Source organism: Barbatula barbatula, assembly GCF_947034865.1.
Source record: "Barbatula barbatula genome assembly, chromosome: 12".
In the NCBI taxonomy this organism is placed as follows: Eukaryota; Metazoa; Chordata; class Actinopteri; order Cypriniformes; family Nemacheilidae; genus Barbatula; species Barbatula barbatula.
Genome location: NC_136775.1, coordinates 6,467,356 through 6,486,863, shown reverse-complemented (window position 1 = coordinate 6,486,863; position 19,508 = coordinate 6,467,356). Strand labels below are relative to the sequence as shown.

At 39.2% G+C, this 19,508-nt stretch overlaps 2 protein-coding genes across 13 annotated transcripts; both read right to left on the bottom strand.

The window, feature by feature from the left end:
• Positions 1-189: 189 nt before the first annotated feature.
• On the bottom strand, positions 190-5,078 carry selenbp1 (selenium binding protein 1). Its single transcript, XM_079469744.1, has 12 exons — positions 4,629-5,078; positions 3,715-3,771; positions 3,321-3,433; positions 3,048-3,233; positions 2,802-2,922; positions 2,547-2,729; positions 2,229-2,410; positions 2,073-2,151; positions 1,711-1,832; positions 1,425-1,517; positions 1,099-1,217; positions 190-996 (listed from the first exon to the last, which is right to left on the bottom strand). The coding sequence occupies exons 1-12, from the start codon at positions 4,630-4,632 to the stop codon at positions 834-836; spliced, it is 1,422 nt and encodes a 473-aa protein (XP_079325870.1). The 5' UTR covers positions 4,633-5,078; the 3' UTR covers positions 190-833.
• A 1,337-nt stretch (positions 5,079-6,415) lies between these two features.
• pogzb (pogo transposable element derived with ZNF domain b) lies at positions 6,416-18,749 on the bottom strand. 12 transcript variants are annotated; one of them, XM_079469737.1, is made up of 21 exons: positions 18,644-18,749; positions 17,971-18,041; positions 17,690-17,802; positions 17,446-17,562; positions 17,195-17,367; positions 16,970-17,081; positions 16,616-16,858; positions 16,278-16,457; positions 16,097-16,194; positions 15,626-15,912; positions 15,337-15,491; positions 14,806-14,906; positions 14,547-14,693; positions 14,168-14,302; positions 13,842-14,032; positions 13,615-13,755; positions 13,022-13,072; positions 12,821-12,933; positions 9,972-11,633; positions 9,280-9,313; positions 6,416-9,187 (listed from the first exon to the last, which is right to left on the bottom strand). In XM_079469737.1, the coding sequence occupies exons 3-21, from the start codon at positions 17,796-17,798 to the stop codon at positions 6,889-6,891; spliced, it is 6,348 nt and encodes a 2,115-aa protein (XP_079325863.1). In that variant the 5' UTR covers positions 17,799-17,802; positions 17,971-18,041; positions 18,644-18,749; the 3' UTR covers positions 6,416-6,888. The 12 variants fall into 12 exon arrangements, with proteins under 12 accessions (XP_079325863.1, XP_079325861.1, XP_079325867.1 ...); XM_079469735.1 differs by having other exon boundaries at positions 17,981-18,041; XM_079469741.1 differs by having other exon boundaries at positions 17,195-17,352; positions 17,446-17,535; positions 17,981-18,041; positions 18,538-18,657.
• Positions 18,750-19,508: the final 759 nt, after the last annotated feature.

The following is a 19,508-nucleotide window of genomic DNA, read 5'->3' as shown; positions in this document are numbered from 1 at the left end:
CTGTGTAGAAGGCTTGGTAGGTTTTGACGCACAGACAAAGACATTTGTAAATTGTTTGCATGCTTTCTCTTTTGGAGACTGTATGGCGTAACAGCAGAACATATTCAAGCAAATTCTGCACTGCTAGTTTTATCAAACAAAAATATATAGAACAACAATTTTAACATAAGAAACTCAGACACTTATTTTGTATTATAATATTTGCTTATTATTATAAGCAATTTATTCAAAATATCGTAATTTAATCGTTGATATGGGTGGAATATCAATAAAACAAACTAGAAATACACATTAGAAGTATTGTTGCCTTGTAGCTATTTTCTATCAAGTAACGTTTCATTGCACGAATGTTACAGATTTGTAAATGTTGTTCTCTGTAATTTTCTAAGCACTGAAACTCCGAGTAACACTCAATTGCATTTTAACATATATTTTAAAATGTTAATATGTTGTTAACATTTTTTCACGATGTGTAGTGCATCCTCTGAGCACTTGCATAACATGTTAGAAAACCTGCTTTGCAATTCTAATGAGCTGGAAATCCCTTGCAACAACAAATGAAAACAACCTGAGCTAAAATTTTTATTAAACAATTTAAACCATACAAAGTTAATCGAAATTAGTTTTATTGACTGATGTGATTCACATAAATCACGTGATTTACTCTTGCAGATGCTCATTGCAATACTTTTGATACCATTAATCATTTGTCCATACAACCTATAAGCACCATTTAATGTTAATATTGTGAAACCTGTGTCTTCTTCTCTAAATGATGATTATCACTACAGACGTGATCAAAATAATTGAGTACATGATGTCACGGTCTCATTTTATAACCAAATATCAGAAGTGCAGTCTCCACCGGGATATCTGAGCTCGTGGGCAAGCGCTGGACCCTCTGGTTCTGCTCCGAAATCTACAAGGAATTCCTCATTGAGCTTCAGGCCACCTTTATCTGTGTCCACATCAATCTGCATCATGACTGAACCCTCCCTGAAGAGAGAGTAAAAGAGATGTTGAAATATATACAAAAAAATGTATATATTTTATTAAAAATACATGTTTTTAATAAAAGGAAATAAAATATTGTCTCACTTGATGAGGTCTGGGTAGAACTGCTTGTCCCATGCACTGTACAATGAAGTGGTAACATAGAGTCTTTTTCCATCCAGGCTCAGCTGTAACATTTGAGGCCCTCCCTGTATCCTCTTTCCCTGATGTGGAAAACAATGATTAACCAGCAATAATGTGCTTTATAGCTCTACATAGGTCTGTGTGACCTGATGATTTGGAGGACAATTAGTTGGGTCATCCGTCATCTGGTGAGTTCTCTTGTAAATGGAATCATCTTTTGGCTCTGCACAGGTTATTAACTCAAACAAGCAAAAAAGAAAACAACCTTCAACGTTGAAAAAAGGTACCTTCACCACTCGTGGCGATGGCGGGCTATCCAGTTCTTTGTCCTCCAATACCTTGACAGTTCCATCTTTTAAAATGCTGCCCCCAAGAAACACCTTGCAAATATTAATTTAGAAAATAAGACAATATTTTTGTATGGTATATTGTACAATAGTACAGCAAAATCATTTTAGCACCACCATCTTTGTCCACAGAGATAATACATTGCACTATAATAGTACGGTAATAGTATTCTACTTTGACATTTTGAAATGTAAACCAAGGTTCTGCTAATCAAAGCAATCTCACCTGACCAACCATCCGTGGATTTTTCCGGTCAGTGATGTCATACTGCCGAATGTCTCCATGCAACCAGTTACTAAAGTACAGGAAGCGGTCATCCAATGAAATTAAGATGTCAGTAATAAGACCTATGGGAAAAGATATAAGAACTTTTACTCACTTGTGACTTTAAATAAATGTCAATTACATTTAACTTTTGCAAAATATTGCAAATGATTATTTTTTTTTTTTTATGATGTCACAAAGCAGTCAATATGCAGTGAATTTACTGTGTCAGTCTCAAAAGCAATATTGTAACTACATGTAAAATCAGAGTAATTGCAACATTATGCATTACTCGTCTAAAATAAAATAAAAACAACACCCACTTGGCATCTCAGGAAGCGCCCAACCATCAACCTTTTTGCTTGGAACTTTGATGACCCTCTCCGCTGCCCAATCTCCTTTCTAAAACATTTTTAACATAAAGCTTTTCTTAAGTCATTTAATGTAGTAGTCTAGAATAGTATTTTCTATACACTTGCCGGTGTCTTGTAGAAGCGGAAGACCGTGCCCTGCAGCGCACAGCCCACAAAGCCCTCGGATGCAGCAGGGTCATGTAGGAAACGGATCTCAAGAGGAATTGCACCCTCCTCTCCCAAATCCAAAGTCTGAATTCGCTTGTGTGTTGTCCAGTCCCACACATGAAGGCACTGTCCGTAGTGACCTACAAATGTTTATTGCCTATTCAATCAATAACAATATTTTGTAACCGTGTATTTTTTGTGTGTGAAAGCAATAATATTCTAGGAATTAAAGTACAAAAGGGCTGTGATTGTGGGTACAACTGTGGGCACACATACCAGCTTTGACATCTGCAGGGTTAAAGCCATTCCCCAAGGCTTTGGGCGCTCCCCACTCAGTGCTTATCATGACGTTATGACGAGGCTGATACCAGAAGTCATAACCAAAGGGTGCTGCTTCACCTGGCTGCTCCCAGTTGCCAATAACTTCAAAGGTCTGTCCATCCAGCAGCACAAAACCACCTTACAACATACCCAAATAAGTTAACTTAGTTGAATGTGTTTATTGAAAATACCCTGACGTTAAGACCTTACCCTTTCCGTTGCCCGAGGGATCACCCATGGCACTTATCATGATTTGGCCGCTGCCTAAGCAGTGAGAAGTGTGGGGATTGGCTAAGCCACATTTCCAATACAGATCTGTGGGCTCCACCATCTGGAGGTAGGTGGTAATGCATGTAGGGGTTTGATAAGAATTAAGCATTGAATTGAGGCAATTACACGAATTTGAAAGCTTTAAAAAAGGAATGTCACTCATATACAAGTGTTTTTTAAAGGAACCTTGTGAAGGCTCGGGGCCCGAGGATCTGTCCCCACATCAACAACGTAGATACGGGAAGAGATCAGGGAGGGCAAAATAAGACGATTGCGTTTTTTAGAAGCGTCGTCATAACAGCTGCTACATGCATTCCAACCGGAATGATGCAGTTCATCCTTCAGATTTGGCATGGGTAGCCTGTGAATCACCTGGACAAGAGCAGTGGAACATTATAATCTGTGGCACATTATCAACAGCATGCATATTAGGGCATAATGTTTCATTATTGTTTTTACCTTGCAAAAATCTGGAGATTTTGGATTAACATCAACAGTTGCAAGGTAGTCAGGTTTCTGGATGTCTGTGTTGCGATAAATGCATGGTAGGTAGACAATCTGTTCTCTTGGCCCTGTTATGGTAAGAATTTAGGTTGTTTATATTTATTTTTTTATCTATTTGTATTCAAACAACATATATCAGATCTAAGATACGGCTAGTGCGTATTGACAGAGATTATTGAAAGCATATAGGCGAATATAGAATACTCAGTTTAGGGGGATCTGTAGGATCAGGTGTTGCACAAAGGTCACTTTTACTTCCTAGTGACTTGCAACGTTTGTATAACCCAAGTTACTAACAGCCTGTTTATTGAGGCAATATGTTTTTTGTTGTTGTTTTACATAAACCCACCTTTCATTGCATCAAGAGGGGTTTTAAACCCGGGTCCACATCCTGAGCAAGTTGAAGCTGTAAGCAGACAGTAAACGTCAAATATCTAAAACTTTACAGTATGACTTTTGATCAATAACTGGAGCAGGTCATACTTTTAAGAATCTTGTGTTAAAATAGGCCTACTACTTTTTTTTAAGGCATCCATATGATAAATGACAGAAACAAGTGAACTTCTGCACATAACAAGTCATTCCTGTGTTCTGTAAATGTTTGGAAAACCAAATGTATAAATGCATGTTTATACAAACAAAAAGAGCTACAACAGATGCTTAATGTCACAATAATCTTAGAGAAGACATGTCTAGCCAGGGAATTGTTCCAAGAAGAGAACATCCTTCTCTTATGTTTATGTGTTACATTCAGGTCAGTTTCCCCTGAGCGCAACCATCTTCAAATAATACTATTGTGTATTCAAAGCACTTTAAAAAAGGTTTTCATGTTCTGAAATGTTTTCAATGCTTTATGATGCAAATTCTTTGTGATCCCTGAGTTTGTACTTCAAAGTATATTGAGGTTTAAAGGAAAGCCATACAAAGAGCTTTTTAATCGTTTTTAACACTTGCTTCAACTCAAAATCAAGCACTGACACGAAGCAATAAAATCTAAGCCTTGATTTACTTCAATTTCTTCGTAAATGTTGCATGCAACGTTCAGTGCACTGCTAGCTATAAAAGGGGAGTATTTATAGTGAATTTTGCATGACTCGTGTCATGACACTTACGTAATACAATATGTACATCAGTATGCTTACAAATTTGACCAATCGCACGCAGACACAAGCCTTTGCTTCAGACTAAGAGACGAATACTTTAAAACAAGTTTTAGAAACACACGTGCTATCAGTAAGAACGTGCATAAGACGTAACACTTACCCATTCTGGTGAACTCGCAGCGACTAGAGAAAATTTTCACGGAAGCAGTCAAGCAGCGCACAGCGGAAATGTTCACGATACTTTTCACGGATACTTTCACGTGCTGTAAAAGATCCTTTTAAACCACACCTTTGACTTGTTTTGCAGGATTCATTTAAGATCAAATATCGGAAAAATTACAAAGACAAATATTACAAAACCATCACACAATACCAATAGGTGACATCTGCAAACTAGCAAAAAACGGGAAATAAAAAGAAAGACACGCTAATCCTTTTAATTGTACACATGCTGGTAAGAAAGCATGCGAAATATGATTTCTGTTAAGACATCAGAAAAGAATGCTTTATATGTCTGACAGTCCTTTAAAAGTGAAAACAATAGACTGGAAACAAATATTTGCTTTTCACCAATTCTGTCAATGTAAATCGTATTGCGTAATCTTTAGGCAATGCGCATGCTCAGCGGCAAGGACTAAACTTCAAAGTCCTAAAGAGATGGATGATATTTTAACTAAATAAAAGTAACTTTGACATTGCGGTTTTGTGGCAAACCAGAATAACCTCCTGACCACATCTCCCATCTCTACCCAAAAAACAACAATTTTAGATTGTGGGGAAATTATAGGCTTTATACACATATTTATTATGATTTATTTGTAAATAAAAGTCCAACACACAACCTTTACATTTGGTCAATGGTCATGTTTCTATGGCTTTATAGCAATGTATTCAAAACAGAACATGTAAAAGTCTTAATATAGAAAAAACTCGTTATTAATAAAATCTGTTATGTCCCAGGATTTATACACATGGTCATTGGCAGTTTCTTTTATTTCTGCAGAACACTCAAGAAAAAATATGAAAAGGATCCATTATATGCGCTAAAGAATACCTGGAAGTGTTAATCATCCTGTGGTTGTTATCCTGTGTATAAATCGAATACTGAAATCAATACAGAATATAAATATTTCAATGCACACATTATGCTTAGCCATTCATTGTTACAATATCAAATATTAAGACACTTGAGGATGTCAGATCCGCCATACTGTTACCAAGTGAAGAACTTCAAGACAAACGGATTCAGTTGCCCAGAACCACTGCAAGATGAACGCCAATAAAGACAAATAATGTAATCTTGCTGTATCATAATTAGATCTGTAAACATGTTCGTGAATAACCTCAGTAATGTAGCCCAGAAATCGTCTAGTCAAATTAAATAGAGGTTCCTACACATTTTGACTCTATAAATGTTTGTCAATGACCTTTTCCGTTTTTAAGAAACATTTTTATTCGAATCATCATTTATGTACATTAAGTAAAACTTGAATGTTTTACTCTGTCATATTTTGGCAACTAGATTTTTCTTGTTTAGATCATCGTAGAAGTTTAACATGTATAGTCAATAACCTTCAATATTTTAAACTAGGGCTGCTCGATTATTTTGGCCAATATTGAGATCCCGATTAATTAACAAGATTACTCATTAACCTTTAAAAGGTTAAAAAACTTTGCTTTTTAACTGAAAACATTTTTCAAAGAAAAAGCACTGCTAAACCAGAGGAAAAGTGTGCTCTGTGGATTTATGCTACAAGAGAGGATCCTTGCCAAATGGAATACGGTACAATAATAGTTTACCTCGATTATTATGTTTTTGTAATTGACGAAGGCCAAAATTGACGAATACGATTAATTTTCAATTATTTGCACAGCCCTATTTTAAACACAGCTTCTTTACACATTTTCAAATCATATATATATATATATATTTTTTTTTTTGGGGGGACCCTGCTCAACAAATGACCCATAATCACAGCTATCACTGCATGAGATAACCGTAAAGTATATTTTTAATTACCATTTTCATAACATAACAGTTTCAACATTTCATTTCAAGTGTAATAATTTAGGTTATGTCATGTTGACTCATTATCTTTAGGTCCCATATGTAAGAAAAAAATACATATGCTGATGTTTTAAATGTTAATTTAGGATGCAAAACCATCACACAATACCAATCCAAATACAATAAAAGTTTACATTGCATGTGAGCTGACCAGCTAACATATAAGCAAAAAAGAACAAACAGTAAAAAAATCCTCACATGCTTCATCTATGTTTTGAATCAATGCAGATCATATGATACAAAAGACCCCACCCCTCTTCACTCCACCACAAGCTATACATTAAATAACAGTCTTGTAAGGGACAATCAGAGTTATATTTACAACAACTAACACCTCTCAGCAAACCAAACATCACCTGTTGGATGCAGAATCTGTTTGGTCAGCATCAGGATCTTGAGAGGGTTCGTTGGGATCTTGAGAGGGTTCGTTGGGATCTTGAGAGGGTTCGTTGGGATCTTGAGAGGGTTCGTTGGGATCTTGAGAGGGTTCCTTGGGATCTTGAGAGGGTTCCTTGGGATCTTGACAGGGTTCCTTGGGATCTTGACAGGGTTCCTTGGGATCTTGACAGGGTTCCTTGGGATCCTGACAGGGTTCCTTTGGATCCTGACAGGGTTCCTTGGGATCTTGACAGGGTTCCTTGGGATCTTGACAGGGTTCCTTGGGATCCTGACAGGGTTCCTTGGGATCCTGACAGGGTTCCTTTGGATCCTGACAGGGTTCCTTGGGATCTTGACAGGGTTCCTTGGGATCTTGACAGGGTTCCTTGGGATCCTGACAGGGTTCCTTGGGATCTTGACAGGGTTCCTTGGGATCCTGACAGGGCTCCTTGGGATCCTGAAAGGGTTCCTTGGGATCTTGACAGGGTTCCTTGGGATCTTCACAGGGTTCCTTGGGATCTGCACAGGGTTCTGAGAAATTGTCTTGTTCAGAGTTATTTGAACCTGTGTCTGATTTAGGCGACGACTGTGAGATATCTGTAGATTCGCTCGTAATTTCAAAACCATCTTCAGTCCTTTCCTGTGTTTGATTTTCTGTCTCATTTCTCTCTGTTGGAATTTTTTCTTCATCGTCTGTTTGATCATCTTCATTTTCTACAATTTCTTGCTCCTCTGTTAAATCAATCGGTTCATCCATATTAGTCTTGCTTAAATTACATGTTTCCATTGGCTCTTCCTCATCTGCAGAGTCAATTTCAACTACTTCAGGTCCGGACACAGCATCCAACAGTAAATTTATCAGCTCCAATGGATTATCTGGCAAACTGTTATGTTCTTCCTGCGAATGGTCAGGAATCAGTCGAGCCAAGCAGAATGAGTGCTGAATAAACTCAGGCTTACGCGAGAAGCAAGACATGGCCTCTCCTAACCAGGTAACAAGAAGCTGCATCACATCTTCAGGCTGGACCTCAGATGTGCCATCACTAGCAGACCACTGTGCCCATCGAGCAAGAAGCAACCTTTGAAGCACAGGCCGCACACACATCTCCAGGGGCTGGTGTCGTCCAGTACACCCAACCGGAACAATAGCAGGTAAAGTTTTGGCACTACTGACCGTGGATATGAAATCCTCAGAGACACGGGTATGATGGCTATCCATTACCAGCAGGGCCTCCTTCTCGCTCTGACAGTCAGGATACTGCTTCCACACTCGGGTGGCCCAAACCTCTATCTCTTCACTTCCACTAAAACCTTCCTCTTTAGCCATAAGCAAGACTGATTCTGGGAGGCTTTCTTCGCTCAATGTGCTCCCTGTGTGAGTCGTAAAGACCATCGCAGGCATCACAGTTCCATCAGCAAGCACCGTAAGGTACATTTTGACGAAAGGTTTCCCAGACCCAGTCAACTGAATGGCCTTTTTTTTGCTGACGCTGGTGTTCTCATTCAACAAATTAAAGTCCACAAATATAGAAAGCTGATCCATAGCACCAATCATGCATTGTTGGATGTTGTAGGTCTTGATTTGGCTGTGCACAAACTCTGTGAATCGCTGGCAATTCTCTTCCATGGCTTGAGGAAGTTCCTTATGTTCTGAAATGGGTACATCTAAGCCTAATTTGTTCTGCAACATGAAACTCACAGCCCACTCGTAAGAAATACGGAACGAGTCGCTTTCGTTGGTTTGACTTTGCATCTCTGAAGCTTTCTCGAATAGTTTCGCCTCACTGATTGGAAGCTGTTGCTCCCGTTGGGCAAGAACCCACTCCACCAGACGGTCAACAGCCTTTCCACGTCTACTGCAGCTGACTTCATCTAACTGTTTCTCTTTGTCTCGAAGCCAGGATTGAATGAGATGATGCTTGGTGGACATTTCATTAGACGCTTTCTGGATTCCACCGCACAATGCCAGCAGTAGTATTCGACGTTGATGAATAGAGAGAGGCTCATCTCGGTCTTTAACAGGGTGGGAAAGTGTAGAATTGGCTACCTCTATTGCTCTCTTTTGTCTGCTTAGTATTTCCTGTGGCTCCACGTCACTTTCAGCTGAATCAGTGTCCATGTCGGTTTCTTCCAGGGGAGCCATTTCCTGGTCCACACCTAGATCCTCAGAATCAGCACCACATGGACTATTTCTGCTGTCCTCCGAGGGATGCACCTCTCTTTTAGCCTTGAATCTTTTAGTGCGACGATCAAGTGCATATGGCATGCCTTCCCTGAAAGTGAAACAGATGTGTCAAGTGTAATGGAGAAACATATAGTGCAAAAGCCTACTTAGAAGGTAGAAAGCAACTTTTAAGAAATGTACCTCTTAGGGGCCACAAATCCAACCCTGGGGTTACCTGTACAGACAAAAAAACACAAATTAAAATAATAATACAATGTATTCAATGTAAATAAATGTAAACAATGGATTTTGAAAACATCTACCTCATACAACAAAAGCTTTCGAAAAAAAAATATTATTGTGACTCATTTATCATCATCACTCTGAAATATCGCATGTAATTTAAATATTTGACAAAAGTAACTTTTTGAAATGTTGTGAAACATCTGAAAGGAAAGCCAATGCACCATTAAAGGAAAAGTTCACCCAAAAATTATTTCATTTACTCACCCTCAAGTTGTTCCAAATCTGTATAAATGTATTATGTTCCGATGAACACAAGAGTAAGATATTTGGAAGCATGCTTGAAACCAAACAGCTCTTGTCCCCCATTGACTACCATAGTAGAAACAATTGCTTTATACATTTCTTTGTTCTGTTGACCACAAACGAAGATATTTTGAAGAATGTGACAAAAGAAAACAGTTCTGGGGCTTTTAAATACCATTGTTATTTTTCCTACTATGGTGACCACGAACTGTTTGGTTACAAGCATTTTACCAAATATCTTTCTCTGTGTTAATCAGAACAAAGAAATGTAAACATGTATTTTTGGTTGAACTGTCCATTTAAGAATACATTGAATAACAGTGTCAGTTTCTTAGCTGTATAACCTTGGAAATTAGATGAGAAACCATGGAAGTCCCAGAAGCAGCAAGAACGCTTGCACAGATTCACAAGGCACACCGTGCAGCCATACACACTCTCATGACGTTGATTCAGCAGGTTGCAAGCCTTACATCTCTTCGTCTTACGAGAAATTTTGGCTAATCGATGTCTGACCCCTTCTTGTGTCTCTGTGCTCTCTTGCTTGATCGATGTCTGACTGAAATCTTGCATGACTTTGGTCTCAAACATTTGGTTCCGGCGAACATATCTTTCGGCGATCTTGGCCAGCTGGTACCCTAGCCGTTTACGGTAGATGGCCTGGGAGAAGTGACCGCCAGGACACCATGCAGGTGGACGAATTTTGCGTGTCTCTCTTAGAACAATGAAAGAATTAATGACACTCAAGTTAACGAGGAACCAGAAGAGACGTCGCCAGTTTGTGTCAAGAATCAGCCCGCCGAGTTGATTGCAGGTCAGTAACTGATTACAGATGTCAACTCCACGCATGTTATCCTGGAGCAGCTTAAAGGCCAGAGGTCTTTCGATGGAGGTAAGATCACCTATCTTAACAGTGGATCTCCTCCACACTGTGTCTGGCTGGCCTGCTTCAGCATTTGTGGAAAGGCATATTAGCTGCTTTGAATCTTTCCATCTGGTAGCAAGTAATGGAGAATATTCGTACTGTTGAAAATCTCCTGGATTCTCCAATGGGGGCAGATCCCAAAACTCAACAGGTAGAATAGAACTGTTAGGCAGGACAGAGGTGGAGCAGTATATACCAGCTTCATACAGCTCCCGCATTAGAGGAACAGACGCTAGTGAGCTGGACAAGAAGAAGTGGTGATGTTTACCCTGAAGGTCTTCTATGAGCTGTGGCAAAACGGATCTCCCCATGTCTTTGTGTTTCACCTGCTGTGTCAAGACTAACAGTTTGTGGCAGAAGCCAGACTTTGAATCGCACAGGAGCCATATCCTCGGCTGAGAATTTTTACTCTTCTCCCTGGTGATTCCTTTCTCGTGGCTCGGTAGAAAAGCTTGATCGATTGTCAGACACTTGTTTGGCATGTAGGCTTCTTTCATGCTCGTCTGTAAGACATTTAACATGGGCTGAAAAAAGAGCATCTTGTCGACACTTTGCTCATCGTTCTCCACAGTCATGCTGCTCATTCTGATGTGAGCCCTGATCTGCTTGAAACGTGTGGCAGACATGGTCCACTGAAAGACCTCTCGTGTTTTGGGGGCAAAACTCCCCTGCCATTGGTCCGAGGACCAGTACATCTCTGGATCTGGCAGGCTTTCAAGCCCCATCAGGATGCAGAGACCAAAAAAGCCTTTGATCTCCTCCGTAACCACAGGATACCAGGTAGGATCCCCCTTGCCGAACTCACAGCAGTAACTAGCGTAGATGTTGGTCTCGTAAACGATTTGCTCAAAGAGGACGTCAGGAAAAAAAAGCGTGAAGTAGTCGAGGACATCGCTTGTCTTGGACATTAAAAGCTGTGGGCCACAACTTTCTGTGAATTGTGGCACAGTTCCTTCATCTCCAGGCACACTCCAGTGCTCCATGGACAACCAGTCAGGCTGTGTCCCAACATCACTAGCTTCATCCCCTTGTGGACCCTCCACCTCCTCAACCTGGCAGAACTCTATGTCTGTCTCCAAACACTCTGTAGGGGAGGGGAGGGATTATAGGAACAGAGTTAGTCCTCTCCTTGGAGTCTCTACCATCACCAATATTCCATTTTATAACACCATGCTCAATGTATATGTGGTTCTGATAGGTCAGTAAGCTTTTCAAAAAAAGCAACAATAAGCAGCTCAGAAGCAGCAGATATTTTCCTGAGGGATAGTCCTGGTTGTTAATCATTTGTCATGTTTATCATTTTAGGATTTTTTGTATTCCTCCTGATATTCTTCGCTGCAGAAGGTTTTGTGTCAAAATTGATTGTCTTTTTTCCCCAGAGTGCTTTCACAAATGCTTGCCAGCAAGTCCTGTAAAGTCACACCAGTAAAAGCCCAAGTTTGTCCATTTTAACAATGGACAGCTTGAGCTTATATCCCACACGTGTGACCAAGGTTTATCACATACTGTGGGCTATTACACTGGGCTGTGACAGCTCCCCAAGATTGGCCACTGAGTAAATGTTGCAGGCAAGTCTGTCATGTGCGAGTGTAGCTATGAACACATGGGAAATTATTATTTGTTAAAAAAGTATCCATCTTTATTATAGGTGTCCATTGATAGATTAAATAACAACCAAGCTGGTATAACAAATAGACTCTAAAAATTCTGATGAATTGTTAATAAGGTTACAAGTTTTTATTGCTATACTGTATTGTTGACGAAATGAATTATCATGAATTTATTTTCATTGACACCTACAATATAGTTGGATGCTTTCAACAACGTAGAAAAAGAAACTCAAGCATAAAGATTTGAGACCATGCAAAAAAAGCAGAGTTTCCTGTACTTTGACTGTTATGGGTTTAGGACTCAAGAGAACACAAGCCCAAAGTATACATTCTTTAACACCTACACAGGTAATGAAAATTTTGGAATAGAAGATGCTAAAATGCCATTAGTTTCACAAATTAGTGGGTTGACAATACAATACAACCTCTTTTTACAGTCAGTCACATACAAACTACACATATTTTATATACGAAGCAAAGTACAAAGCTCTCTGCAATAATCTGCAGGTAAGGTGTAAGGAGTAGAGCCAAGCTATGCTTTGACCATGTGTTCATGATCAAATAAGGCATACATTTCAAAGGCTATACACATACACCTGCGTGGGCATGAATACCAAAGTACACTTTCAGCTTATGTTCTACTAGCTTGGAAAATACCCACCTCTACGAGTGAATATACAAGAGGAGTGACCACGGAACTTCGCCATGTGTTTGGCCATTAAATTTCCCACAGAGGTCGAGTAGGCACATTCTGCACAGCTCAGCTTCAAACCGCTTCAAAAGAGCAACATTTTGTAAAAGGTGTAAGATCACAGTTCGTTTAAAGATCAGAAATGTAAAAACATGAAGTGTAATATAATACCTTGGGAGACCCCTTTTAGAAGCTTTTGCCATTCTTCCAGGAACGTGATTGCTGAAATTAATAATGACATTTAAATCGGTTTCATTTCCTTTTCACTACAGCTGGAGTTCACACATATATTCTTTACTGGTAAATACAATTACCATTAAGAGATTATTTATCAACACAACTCATTTTCAAAAATACCAGTGAATCAGTATTTGCAGCTTTCCGGCATGTGAAAAATTAAAAACGTTAAATCAGATTCCATATGTTTGGATACAAAGTCAAACCCCTCCATGATTTCAAGTTTACCAGTATTCTGTTTCTATGTGAATGGTTTCTTACTGGTAAAAACACAAGATATACATTTCTTTGTTCTGATGAACACAGAGAAAGATATTTGGAAGAATGCTTGTAACCAAACACTTCTTGGACACTATTGACTACCATAGTAGGAAAAATGCTTTGCACATTTATTTGTTCTGTTTAACACAAAAGAAGATATTTTGAAGAAGGTATGAAAAGCAAACAGTTCTGAATCACTTTTGACTAACTTTGTAATTTTGGTGGCCAAGAACTGTTTGGCAAAAAAGATATTTGATTTGACTTACTTAATCATGTGGTTTGCGTAGGCACGAGAACAGCATGTGCTGTAAAAACACAGCGAGCAGTGGACGTAAGTAGGATAATGATTCGCAAAGTCTGGGACTTCAAAAGTGCATTCAACACACTTATGTCTACCCAGCAGTGCACTAAAAAAAAAAAAAAATTGTGATTAAAAGCATATATTTGAAATTTAGTTTTCTGTCTGAATTGATAGAGTTAAACTGAAACTTACCTCTGCTCTTGGACATTGACCATATAGCCAAACATCCTGCTGACCGGTTTTCTCCCAGGTCCTTGTTTTTGTGACTGTTGGTCACCACTGTTTACGGGTTGAGAACCGGTTATGCTATTCGTTAAGGTAACAGGTGCCTTTGAAGACGACTGACTTGTTTTCTTCTGTCCAACGTATGCCCTAATGGTTACCTGAGTAAAAAAGGATGACAAGTAATATTCAAACTTATATTTAACATATTGCTGAATTGTTTTTACTGTAAAACATAGTAAACAAAAACCAGAAGAAAAATTATACAAACATTTAACCATGAACTAAATACTTACTTTTGTTCCTGGCTGGAGTCCTTCTAATTCACAAGGCTTGCGGAAAGTCTTGTGATGATTCACTTTATGCTCAACTTTGTCTTTTGTGAAAAGAAACTGAAGGCGACACTTGTTACAGTGGTAAACAGTTGACTTCTGTTGGAAACAAACAAAACAATCATGTTTTCACAACACTTTTGAGTCAAACAACCACGTGTATCTAATACATATCCAAATCTGTATTGAATGTTTTATCAAAGCCTGCTAATGACTAAACTCTGCTTTACTCTTTTTCACATCACAATCCCTGTAAATGTATTTGGAAAACACATTTTTAATGAAATAACTTTCATGAAAAGTTTTTTTCTGGGAATATCCTTAATTATAAATTCTTGCTCACCTGATGACAAACATAGTGCTTCTGGTAACTGGAGGAATGCTTGAAAACCTTAAGACAATACTGGCACAGAAGGTGACGGGTATCCTCATGCCAGGTATGAAAGTGTTTAAGCACATCAGAGTAGAAAGAAGACCGGTATTCACACACCTGAAAATGTCACAGGAAAAAATTAATTTTTGCCAAATTAAAAAAGAACAATTTAACAGGTTGAATGTTGTTCAAAAGGTTATTTTATTAACATTCAGGTCCATTGTTTTACCTGGCACACATACGGCATCTCTCCAGGTTTGTGTGTGTTCTTCATGTGCTGCAGAAACACTGGCTCACTCTCAAAGGACCACTCACATATCTTGCACGTGGCTGCAAAAAAAATCAGTCAATAAAAATGTAACTGCATGCAGCTTACAGTCACAAAAACACATAGGGCGATACAGGGAGGTGTTTGAAATAAACTAATGCACATGGCAAGAGTGAAAAAAGTTATTTCCAGTATAACTGGTTTTGCAATCTAATTTTCAAGTTTAAACTAACAATTCATAAAAAATGTTTGATCATCCCTTAACATATTCAAAAGCAGTTAGACCTAAACCTGTGAAATGCTAAATCTAAAAGAATTGCGAAAACTTTGTAACTTAGTAAAAATAATAAATTATTGTTGTTATAATTATAAAAGCTTCTGCTAAAGGACAAAATTCTTCTGATTCTTCGTAGAGGACACTGCTCATGTTGCTATGAAAGATATTTAGAATATATAACAAAGATTTTTATTGGAAATACAAGCAGCTCTTACTCGATGACTCCACAGCAGTGTGGACACTTTCAAGGTGACACTGAAGGCGAAATGGAGAGGGAAAATGGCGAAAACAGTGCTGGCAGGAGGTGTGAGTGCCCATCTCCCCATTTTGCTGATCCAGCTCTACATGGTACCTCATATGGGTCATAAGCCTGTAGGCAAAACAAAAACTTGCACAACTGCTGCATTCTAGTATATAAATTACACATAATTTCCATTGTTAAACTATGAAATGTAGTGTTAACAGCACCAACTTTCCTTTACCCCTTTTTTATCACTTTCCTACCTAATGTTATTCTTCAGCTTCTTATTACAGGTGAGACATCTGAACGGTAATGGTTCCTTTAAGTTGTCCATAGGCACATAGACTCGATTTCCTTCAAAAGTACCGTAATAAAAGTCATCCACCAGCATTACGAGTCTGGACTGGGTCTCTTCACCCTTGATGGAGGAACTTTCGGTGTTAACCTTCGGTACAACAACCACGGTTTTGGGCGAGGTTTGCGTGGCTAAGGTGTTCGAAGCATGTGTGGTTCCGCCTGTGGCAGCCATCCCAGCATCTGGACAGCAGAACTAGAAGTGGGAGTAAAAAAATTATGTGACCAATGCTGGTCTGTCCCTATCAGTTACAGTACAGTGAGAGATCATTCTGATGATTTTTTCAAGTAATGTGATTTTGAAAATGCAATAAAAATAGCCAAAGGCTAATGCGTATGTAACCAAAACACATATGATTTTTTATGCAATGTATACTTACACACATATGATTCCGCAGAGCCTCAATCATTTTGAACTGAGCTCCACACCGAGGACACGACTGATATAAAGATTGTACTGTATTTGTAACAGGGATCGCTAAAAAGAAGCACATTTATGAATGCGACTTTAAGATCACAGACAAATCAAGACAGGTCATACATTCAACAACAACTTCTTACTTTGGACAACAGTAGGAGGTGTAGAAGAAATAGCAGAGGAGACAACAGGAGGCCCGTTGGTTTTTGGATGGTTCATGACAAGAAATGTCTGTGCTTGAGCTCCACCAGGAAGGTTAACCGATTTCACAAGGCTCATAAGGTTTTGCAGCTCTAAGGGACTAGTTCCTGGCTTTATAGTCACTGCAAACGGTATAAATAAAAGCTGGTTATAAAATAAAACAGACAGTTCCAGTGGATGCTGATTGTTCAATGCAGCGTTTCACTCATGCTATAAAACACAAGCTAGTATGTGAATTAGCTGCTGACCAAACACTGGTTTATGTATAAAATAATCTTACAGATTTTTGTTGTGGTCCGTTGTGCGGAAGGACTTGTAGAGGACATGTTGCTTAGAGAAGTACCAGTAGGCAGGGTTACCCCCGTTGTGGTACGTATTGTGAGAGTAGCAGGAATCTGGACTGTGCTGAAGGAACTTGGTGTCTGGGCCACGCTTGAGATCGGAGCTGCGCCTCTTATCTGAGCTGGCTGGGTAATTATTTGGGTTGATCCAACAGCTGATTTAAAAATCTGAGTTCCAGGTGCTGGGATATAAAGACATAGAATTGTCATATTGTTATATGATATGGAAAAAGACTGCACAACAAAACTGGAACCCAAAGGAGCTTAAAAGAAAAAAGACGCTGCTGGCACACCTTGGACTAAAGTTATAGGTCGGCCAACAGTTTGGCCTTGTTGGACATTTAGCACCAATCCCATCGGGCTCTGGCCAGGTTGGACGGTATGAATATTCTGGACTGGAAGACCCTGTTTATACACAACAGAAAAACAAACAATGTTGAAATCAATGACACGAATCTACGCAATTACCAATTGTAAAGATAAACGGAAATTAGAAGAGATCTGAGTGGTGGCAGCACCTGTGTGGTAAAGTAAATCGGATGGCTGTTGGCAGCATTGGTCATTTGGGATGTGCCAGGCAGGAGAACCTGTGACAGAGACACAGTGCTCAACCCTCCTCCACTAGGAGTCAAGATGACCTGCTGCCCTTGCACTGGTTTAGGAATATCAGCAGAAACTACTTGAGGAGTAACTAAAATAAAAAACTAAAGTTTAATAAACAAAATAAACAAAGCTCACTCAACACTTCAATAGGATAGAGTTTACTCACATGTTTTTGTTAGCAGTGGGACAGTGCTCACTGCATTCACGACAGGGTGCGGGCTTTGGATCACCATGGTTTTAGGCTCAGCTGGAATATCTATTGTTGTGGAAAGAGTGTGAGACACTGAGAAGTGGGGAAAAACAGGCTTAAGAGATATGAATATAAAAAAATCATATAACAAAACTTATAAACATCTAAATATAATACGCAAATAAGATACAAATATTACAGAAAATGTGAAATTACAGACCCATGGTGGTATTGCTTTCTGAATTGCCCACTGGTTCCTCCATTGAAGGCTGCTGTTGCCATGGCTCCAGCTCCTCCTCCTCACACTCCATAAACAAATCTGCATCCATGTTTCTGAAATACAAAAATATAGATCAGCTAAAATGGGACCATGCCACTAAAGCATTTATCCCATTTCAGTCATTTACTGAATTAATAACTACAAATCAGGTGAGATTGTTAAAGGTTTCTTTAAAAAATATATTATATGAAACACTTCTTAAGTGAAGATTGTGCATTTACAGTAAGTTACCCTTCAAGTCCGTCAGGTTTCAACGTCAACGCGGGCGTTTGTCCACATACAAAACGTCATTCTAAAAATAAGAAAATAATTTATTAAAAAATATGTTCACGTGTGTTCCATATAGTATACAATTTCCTACATCGACTAAGATGATTCCAACAATGCGCTGTCATATCACTTCTACAAAACCCTCAGTAAACTGTATAAGTCCGCGCAATGTAATTTCATGGAAGAGGGGAGAAAGTAGTTCCAGCTCCCTGACATCTAGCGCGCGATTCTGGGTGATTTGACGGACCTGAACGAAAGCACACGCCATTCGCAAGTGAACAATAACAGTACATGGGGGTGAATATCAAAAGTTGCTCGGAACGACAGACAGCGCGATATATAGCTCAATCGCTCGGTCACAAATAATGCAGCAACCTCTATCTCTCTCTCTCGCACGTCGCCTACCGAGTGCGCACTCCGCATACTGCCCTCTGCGCATATATTGCACTGCGATCATCTAACGAGTGAATTTAACCCCGAATCCAGCAAATGAGGTCGAATTTATAAATGATACTTACCAGTGAATAAGCTATACTGAAATATGTTCAAAGCAATATATTGAAACAACACAAAGCCAGCCGGCACGTCACATACGAGACAAATAAGTGCGCTAAAAGGACTGACGTTCAGTTCGTATCGTGGCTCTCATTGGTTGATGCGAGGAAGACGCCGTTTCCGGGTTTGAATTCCGACCGCTGGTTCGCTGTAATCGCAGAAATAAAGAGGAGTGGTCACTGGAGCAAGAAAATGGCGTCCTTCCTTGCAACGACAACATTTTCCAGGATTCACACACAACTGTCAGATTAATTGTGTAGCACAGGCAAGTGTTGGGATTTTATCCATTACATTGAAGGTGGCTTACAGATACACTATAAAGACATCACACAAATGGTCTTTTATAAAGGCACTTCATTTTGTAATATTATTATAAAAATATCGCCATATAAAAATATCGCTTATGTAAATATATAAGCTCCGTGCATACACAAAGCGAAGATTAAACACTGGATAACAATGTGCCTAAACATGTTTGCGTGAACTCGCGTGTGTGCGTGGGCTCCTGCCATTCTCCACACGCGGGACGAGAAACCCCCAGACTCGTTCGACTTCATGCGGCGACGCAAGAATCTGCAGCCGCCTGACAACAGCAGTGCATGCTGGTTGGACAATTTGTTCGGTTTTAGCTGCGTCTGAATTCGCTCACTTGTTCACTCAGTCTATTCCCTATATAGCGAATGCTACATAGTACACTATATGGGCAAGAATGAAAATGAGTAAACGATTTCGGACACTGACGTAATATAACCTGCGTCTGACTGTACCGTCGCGGACATTCGACATAATTTGTAATGCACCTGAGTTGCTTTATGGATTGTTTAATAAAATGGTTAAAAAAGTTACATTAAACTTTATTTGTCACGTTTTTGTATTAGTTTTTAATAAAAAGAACAAAACAACTGTTTTCCACATTTATTTTATCACATTTATT